General features: G+C 44.3%; 1 protein-coding gene across 1 annotated transcript; it reads left to right on the forward strand.

Annotated features, from left to right (window-relative positions):
* The first annotated feature begins 4,141 nt into the window (after positions 1-4,141).
* Positions 4,142-8,473, forward strand: TMEM69 (transmembrane protein 69). Its single transcript, XM_038760691.1, is given in 3 exon segments — positions 4,142-4,279; positions 7,069-7,185; positions 7,187-8,473. Coding segments are annotated over 3 exon segments (750 nt in total). The 5' UTR covers positions 4,142-4,237; the 3' UTR covers positions 7,778-8,473.
* The last annotated feature ends 608 nt before the right edge of the window (positions 8,474-9,081 follow it).

Genomic DNA, 9,081 nt, shown 5'->3' on the forward strand with positions numbered 1-9,081 from the left:
TGCATCTAGCTTTACTTCTATTTATTCTGACGATTGACACCTGTTCACATGTTTCGTTTTGTCGTCTGTCTCCCCCTTCTAACCTCTATATATGTTTCTATAGATTTATCACTATTTATTTTACTTGTACCTATTTACTATTCTATTTATTTTGTTAATGAGGCGCACCGATTACTCTATTTATTTTACTGGTACATATCTATTCTATTTGTTTTATTTTGTTAGTATGTTTGGTTTTGGTCTCTGTCTCCCCCTTTTAGACTGTGAGCCCTCTGTGGGGTAGGGACTGTCTCTATATGTTGCCAATTTGTACTTCCCAAGCGCTTAGTCCAGTGCTCTGTACACAGTAAGCGCTCAATAAATACGATTGATTGATTGATAGATTAATTATTCTGACGACTTGACACCTGTCCACATGTTTTGTTTTGTCGTCTGGCTCCCCCTTCTAACCTCTATATATGTTTGTACAGATTTACCACTCTATTTTACTTGTATCTATTTACTACTCTATTTATTTTGTTAATGATGTCCGTTTAGCTTTACTTCTGCTTATTCTGACGACTTGACACCTGTCCGTGTGTTTCTTTTTGTCGTCTGTCTTCCCCTTCTAGCTGGTCTATATGTTTGTACAGATTTATCACTCTATTTATTTTACTTGTACCTATTTACTGTTCTATTTACTTTGTTAGGGATGTGCAATTAGCTTTACTTCTATTTATTCTGACGACTTGACACCTGTCCACATGTTTCGTTTTGTCATCTGTCGTCCCCTTCTAGCCTGTATATATGTTTGTACAGATTTATCACTCTATTTATTTTACTTGTACTATTTACTATTCTCTTTATTTCGTTAATGGTGTGCATCTAGCTTTACTTCTACTTATTCTGACGACTTGACACCTGTCCACATGTTTCGTTTTGTCGTCTTTCGTCCCCTTCTAGCCTGTATATATGTTTATACAGATTTATCCCTCTATTTATTTTACTTGTACCTATTTACTATTCTCTTTATTTTGTTAATGATGTGCATCTAGCTTTACTTCTGTTTATTCTGACGACTTGACACCTGTCCACACGTTTTGTTTTGTCGTCTGTGTCCCCCTTCTAGCCTGTATATATGTTTGTACAGATTTATCACTCTATTTAATTGTACCTATTTACTATTCTATTTATTTTGTTAATGATGTGCACCTGGCTTTACTTCTGTTTATTCTGACGACTTGACACCTGTCCACATGTTTCGTGTTGTCGTCTGTCTCCCCCTTCTAGCCTGTATATATTTTACTTGTACATATTTACTATTCTATTTATTTTGTTAATGATGTGCATCTAGCTTTACTTCTGTTTATTCTGATGACTTGACACCTGTTCACATGTTTCGTTTTGTCGTCTGTCGTCCCCTTCTAGCCTGTATATATGTTTGTACAGATTTATAACTCTATTTATTTTACTTGTACATATTTACTATTCTATTTATTTTGTTAATGATGTGCATCTAGCTTTACTTCTATTTATTCTGACAACTTCACACCTGTCCACATGTTTCGTTTTGTCATCTGTCTCCCCCTTCTAGCCTGTATATATGTTTGTCCAGATTTATCACTCTATTTATTTTACTTGTACCTATTTACTACTCTATTTTGTTAATGATGTGTATCTAGCTTTACTTCTATTTATTTTGACGACTTGACACCTGTCCACATGTTTCGTGTTGTCATCTGTCTCCCCCTTCTAGACTGTGAGCCCATTGTCTCTATCTGTTGCCGACTTGGACTTCCCAAGCGCTTAGTACAGTGCTCTGCACACAGTAAGTGCTCAATAAATACGATTGAATGAATGAATGAACTCAGTTGTCCCGGCTTCCAGCCCTAGTGTCGTGAACAGAAAAAGTCTGTGTGTGTGTTGGGGGGGGTGGTGCAAAGCTAGTGTCTTCCTTTCAGTTTCAATTTCAAGTGCTTAGTACAGTGTCTTCCTTTCAGTTTCAATTTCAAGTGCTTAGTACAGTGTCTTCCTTTCAGTTTCAATTTCAAGTGCTTAGTACAGTGCTTTGCCCAAGGTATTTGTTCTGACCATTTTGACACCTGTCTCCATGTTTTGTTTGGTTGTCTTGTCTCCCCCTTCTAGACTGGGAGCCCGTTGTTGGATAGGGACCATCTATAAGTTGCTGACATAATAATAATAATAATGATGATGATGATGGTATTTGTTAAGCGCTTACTATGTGCAAAGCACTGTTCTAAGCGCTGGGGAGGTTACAAGGTGATCAGGCTGTCCCACGGGGGGTTCACAGTCTTAATCCCCATTTTGCAGATGAGGGAACTGAGGCCCAGAATAGTGAAGTGACTTGCCCCAAGTCGCACAGCTGACAAGTGGCGGAGCCGGGATTTGAACCCGTGACCTCTAACTCCCAAGCCCGGACTCTTTCCACTGAGCCACACTGCTTCTCGTGCCATCGTTATTACCATTATTAAATACGATTGAATGGATGTTTGAATGAATGAATGGAAAGCAGCATGGCGTAATGGATAACAGCCGGGCCTGGGAATCAGAAGGTCATGGGTTCTAATCCCGGCCCCGCCACTTGGCTGCTTTATGGCCTTGGGCAAGTCATTTCACTAGGCCTCAGTTCCCTCATCTGAAAAATGGGGATTACGGCTGTGAGCCCCACGTGGGACAGGGACTATAGCCAATCCGATCGGCTTGTATCCACCCTAGAGCTTAATACGTTGCCTGGCACACAATAAGCGCGTAACAAATGCTACAATTCAGTATGTTTAGGAGGAGTTAGATGTAGCTCTAGAGGAATCTAGATGGTAAGCTCGTTGTGGGCAAGGAAAGTGTCTGTTAAAATAATAATTATGGTATATTTTATTATTATTATTATTATTATTATTGTTATGTCAGCAACTTATAGAGATGGTCCCTATCCAACAACGGGCTCCCAGTCTAGAAGGGGGAGACAAGACAACCAAACAAAACATGGAGACAGGTGTCAAAATGGTCAGAACAAATACCGTGGGCAAAGCACTGTACTAAGCACTTGAAATTGAAACTGAAAGGAAGACACTGTACTAAGCACTTGAAATTGAAACTGAAAGGAAGACACTGGCTTTGCACCCCCCCCAACACACACACACACACACACACACACACATACTTTTTCTGTTCACGACACTAGGGCTGGAAGCTGGGACAACTGAGTTCATTCATTCATTCAATCGTATTTATTGAGCACTTACCGTGTGCAGAGCACTGTACTAAGCGCTTGGGAAGTCCAAGTCGGCAACAGATAGAGACAATGGGCTCACAGTCTAGAAGGGGGGAGACAGACGACAAAACAAAACGTGGATGTTTGTCAGGGTGGATACAAGAATATTGGATCGGACACAGTCCCTGTCCCACGTGGGGCTCACAGGCTCAATCCCCATTATACAGACGAGGGAACTGAGGACCAGAGACGTGAAGTATCTTGTCCGAGGTCACACAGCAGTCAAGTGGCGGAGCGGGGATTAGAACCCACGACCTTCTGACTTCCAGGGACGTGCTCTACCCACTACGTCATAAGTGAAGAGCGTGAGCTGAGGAGAATAAATACCATTGATTGATTGATTGATTGATTGATTTTGGGCAACTACTGCTCTGAAAAAAGGAAAGTCCCCATGCTTAGGTACCTAGCATATGCATATCCAGAAAACTGGGTTACCAAATTTTTGGTTGTGATAAACATTTAGAGGGGTGTGCTATCTGTATTCAAGTCACTATGTATATATGTTTGTACATATTTATTACTCTACTTATTTTACTTGTACATATTTATTCTATTTATTTTATTTTGTTAATATGTTTTGTTGTCCGTCTCCCCCTTTTAGACTGTGAGCCCGCTGTTGGGTAGGGACCGTCTCTAGATGTTGCCGACTTGGACTTCCCAAGCACTTAGTCCAGTGCTCTGCGCACAGTAGGCGCTCAATAAATACGATTGAATGAATGAAAGTGCATGAAGAGAGTATGTCAGGGGTGGAGAATCTTGAAGCCTATCGATCCAACATTTCTGCTAGCAGACAGTCACTTAAGAAACAGTTAAGTTGCAGTGTGTCCCAGAAGAAAAGTTCTAAAAGGCCATTTTTGTATCTTTTACAGGGGCTCGGACAAAATATACATATTTCACTGGTCAGAAAGCGTGTTGAAGAGGATCCTTTAGATACTTTACATATCTAAGAGCGCCTTGGGTGGAGCCAGTATGTTTCATTTCATTCAGAGGTGTTGCCAGCTGCCTTTCAAGGTAAGATTCTAAAATTTCTCTGCTGTAAAGCCCTGATTCAATTATCCCACAATCCAGAGGGTTTTCTCTGGATAAAATGCACTTTCAGCCTTAAAAGCTCTGCCTTCCCCTTCACAATGGGGAAAATATCAACCCTCGGTTATTTATTTTATTTGTATTTATTTTATTTTATTTATGTATTTTATTCTATTTATTATATTTTATTTATGTATTTTATTCTATTTATTTTATTTTATTTATGTATTTTATTCTATTTATTATATTTATTTATGTATTTTATTCTATTTTATTTATGTATTTTATTCTATTTATTTTATTTTGTTAATATGTTTTCTTTTGTCGTCTGTCTCCCCCTTCTAGCCTGTGAGCCCGCTGTTGGGTAGGGACCGTCTCTAGATGTTGCCAACTTGGACTTCCCAAGCGCTTAGTCCAGTGCTCTGCACACAGTAAGCGCTCAATAAATACGATTGAATGAATGAATGAATCCTCTTTCATTAGTGGTGCAATTCTTAAGGGTGTTTATCGAGTGCTAATTATGTGCAGAGTACTGTACTGAGCACTTGGGAGAGTACAACAGAATTAGCAAACGCATTCCCTGCCTATAAAAACAATTAGTTTAATCTTTAAATTCTTTTGCATCTTTAGACTTTTAGACTGTGAGCCCACTGTTGGGTAGGGACTGTCTCTATATGTTGCCAATTTGTACTTCCCAAGCGCTTAGTACAGTGCTCTGCACATAGTAAGCGCTCAGTAAATACGATTGATGATGATCTTATTTTCCTCTAATAATGACACTTGAGTGCTTGGGAAAGGAATGCAGAAGCAAAGCATAAACATTCCCTACCCTCAGGAAACAATTTAAAAGAAGTGCAGGCATCCAAAATCGTGTGCAAATAATGGTAACAGAAGTAAGAACAAGGCTCAGCTAGGTAATAATAATAATAATTCTGGTATCTGTTACGTGCTTACTGTTTGCCGGGCACTGTACTAAGCGCTGGGATGGATACAGGATAATCGGGTTGTCCCGTTATCCCACATAGGGCTGTTCCTCATAGGAGAATCAGCGTGGCTCAGTGGAAAGAACCCAATCAATCAATCAATCAATCAATCGTACTTATTGAGCGCTTACAGTGTGCAGAGCACTGTACTAAGCGCTTGGGAAGTACAAGTTGGCAACCTATAGAGACAGTCCCTACCCAACAGTGGGCTCACAGTCTAAAATTCAGGCTTTGGATTCAGAGGTCATGGGTTCAAATCCTGGCTCCGCCAACTGTCAGTTGTGTGACTTTGGGCAAGTCACCTCACTTCTCTGTGCCTCAGTTACCTCATCTGTAAAATGGGGATTAAAACCGTGAGCCCCCCGTGGGACAACCTGATCACCTTGTAACCTTCCCAGCACTTAAAACAGTGCTTTGCACATAGTAAGCACTTAACAGATACCATTATTATTATTATTATAGGGCTCACAGTCTTAATCCCCATTTTACAGATGAGGCAACTGGGGCCCAGAGAAGGGAAATAGACTGGGAGCCCACTGTTGAGTAGGGACTGTCTCTGTATGTTGCCAACTTGGACTTCCCAAGCGCTTAGTACAGTGCTCTGCACACAGTAAGCGCTCAATAAATGTGATTGATTGATTGACTTGCTTTTAGACTGTGAGCCCACTGTTGGGCAGGGACTGTCTCTATGTGTTGCCAACTTGTACTTTCCAAGCGCTTAGCACAGTGCTCTGCACACAGTAAGCGCTCAATAAATACGATTGATTGATTGATTGATTGCCCAGGGTCACCTATCAGACGAGTGGTGGAGCCACTATTAGAACTCAGGTCCTTCTGACTCCCCAGGCCCAGGCTGTAGCCACTAAGCCACGCTGCTTCCCCTAGGCCTCAGCGGCTGGACAAAGTCAGCGGAGCCACTACGGTTTCTAAAGGGGTGGCTCCGGTGTCACCGTGAGCACCCTACTATCAATCAATCAATCAATCAATCGTATTTATTGAGCGCTTACTGTGCGCAGAGCACTGGACTAAGCGCTTGGGAAGTCCAAGTTGGCAACATCTAGAGACAGTCCCTACCCAACAGAGGGCTCACAGTCTAGAAGGGGGAGACAGAGAACAAAACCAAACATACCAACAAAATAAAATAAATACAATAGATAGGTACAAGTAAAATAAATAAATAGAGTAATAAATATGTACAAACATATATACAGGTGCTGTGGGGAACCCTGACTAAACCCTCATTTCTTCCTTTCCCACTCCCTCTTGCCTCGCCCCAACTTGCTCCCTTTATTCACCGTCCCTCTCCGCCCCGCAGCACTTATGCAGTTATCTGTCATTTGTTTATATTAACATCCATCTCCCCCTCCAGACCAAACAAGACATATCAACAGAATAAAATAAATAGAATAGATAGGTACAAGTAAAATAAGTAAATAAATAGAGTAATAAATATGTACAAACATATATACATGTATACAGGTGCTGTGGGGAAGGGAAGGAGGTAAGATGGGGGGGATGGAGGGGGGAAATGTTAAACTTAACGTTAAGTATATATCGATAATTTGTGTATTTACATTAATGTCTGTCTCCCGCTCTAGACACTAAGCTCGTTGTGGGCAGGGAACGTGGCCGTTATCGTATTGTCGTACTCTCCCGATCGCTTAGTACGGCCCTCTGCATACAGTGAGCGCTCAATAAACACGGTCAATCGTTCGATTTCCCCTGGGGGGTCCTGACTGCCGGCGCGTCGAGCCGTTTCGCCGCTGCTCCTAATTCCTCGGTTCCTTGCAGCTCCAGAAATTGTCCCTTCCCCTCATGGAGGGAGCCGTCGGGAGGGTGCAGCCCTACCCCCGCCTCCGGCCTCTCCGAAAGAACCATCTCCCTGTTTGGGGGAGATCTTGGCCGGCCCCCCCCGGCGCCGGCGTGCTGGACCGGGGCCCGGAGCTTCCACCTTTCTCCCTGCTGCTTTGAGAAGAAGAAACCTGCTGCCGCCACACCGAAGCCACCGCGCACCCTTGGATACCTCCCCGCCACCCCAAAGCCCGCCCGCTGTTTGGCCGCGCTGGGGATGATCCCTTTCGCCGCCCCCCCGCTCATCATGGTGGCGACGAAGTCTTACCTGCCCATACTGGCGTTTACTCAGATGGCCTACGGAACCTGCCTCCTCGCCTTCCTGGGCGGCGTCCGCTGGGGTTACGCCCTGCCCGAAGGCAGCCCGGCCAAGCCCGACCTGATGAACCTGGCCGTGAGCACCGTCCCCCTCTTCTTCGCCTGGTTCGCCTTCATCCTCTCCGAGGGCCTCAGCGAAGCCATCGTCCTGCTGATCGTGGGGTTTGGGGTGACCTTGCACAACGAGCTCTTCCTCCTGAACGACTCTCCCAACTGGTTCAAAGCCCTGGAGATAGTCCTCACCTTAGTCGTGGCGATTTCACTTATAGCCACGCTGCTCCTCCAAGACGTTTATCCAGAGAAAGGTCCGAAGCGGCCCGGGAAAATATAACAAATGTGAAACCACGGTCGTCTTTACTGTCCCTCACTGGTTCCTCTGGTGCCTCAGCTGCCAATCCCTCGGGCGTGGCTTTCCTTTTCACCGGCCGCGTCGCCCTTCAAGGTGCTTTAGTTTTCCCTTCCGTCTCCTAGGTATCGTACTTGGCCTTGGGAGGCATGACGGGGCTTCGACTTGTGTTCGCTATTCATCCGAGAGCAGGCGGGAAATCCACCCTCCCGTTCCCTTCGCCCCGCTAGGCCGTCGAATCTCTCGTCCAGAAGCGTGAATCCCATTTGCAAAAGATCTCCCGGTCCGATAACCTCTGCTGAGAGGAGAGACCAGAAGCGGAAAGTGGCGGGTGGCCCCATGTTGGCAATCCTGTCGCGGAGCTGAGGATGCCAGGACACTTTTCCTATCCGGACAGAGCTGCCTCTCGGAAAAGAAGTGGCACCAGAAATCCCTAGAATTGGCACAGCCCTGTAATGTTTATGTATCCCCAATGTATGGATCTTTGGAGCTTTGGAATGGCAACTACAGTTCCCGTATATGTTAAACTCCTTGTGGGCAGGGAGCACGTCTGCCAACTCTATTGACTTTCCATAAGAGCCCTGCGTACGGTAAGCGTTCGGTGCATACCATTGATTTTTGTGTTTTTTTTTTAAAATGATATCCGTTAAGCGCTTAGTATTTGCCAGGCACTTTTCCAAGCGCTGGGGTAATTAAAGGATAGGTTGGACACAGTCCCTGTCTCACAAGGGGCGCACGGTCTTCATTCCCATTTGACAGATGAGGTAACTGAGGCCCAGAGAAGTGAAGTGACTTAGCCCCGGTCACACAGCAGACAGGCGGCCGATCCGGGACTAGAACCCAGGTCCTTCTGACTCCCGGGCTCTAGCCACTAGGCCGCTATCCACTGTGTGACTTTGGGCAAGTCACTTCACTTCTCTAGGCTTCAGTCCCCTCATCTGTCAAATGGGGATGAAGACTGTGAGCCCCCCTTTGGGACAACTTGATCCCCTTGTAACCTCCCCAGCGCTTAGAACAGTGCTTTGCACATAGCGCTTAATAAATGCCATTATTATTATTATTATTAAGCCCTGCTACTTCCCCAGTGTGACTGAACTGGCGATTGCCATAAAGTATCGACTGAAAAGAGACCGTCTCATCTAGTACCGCTCGGTTGTTGGGAGCTTAATGATGAAAATTAGATTCATTCATTCATTCAATCGTATTTACTGAGCGTTTACCATGTGCAGAGCACTGTACTAAGCGCTTGGGAAGTACAAGTTGGCAACAAATAGAGACGATCCCTACCC

Source organism: Tachyglossus aculeatus, chromosome 18, assembly GCF_015852505.1.
Source record: "Tachyglossus aculeatus isolate mTacAcu1 chromosome 18, mTacAcu1.pri, whole genome shotgun sequence".
NCBI lineage: Eukaryota > Metazoa > Chordata > Mammalia > Monotremata > Tachyglossidae > Tachyglossus > Tachyglossus aculeatus.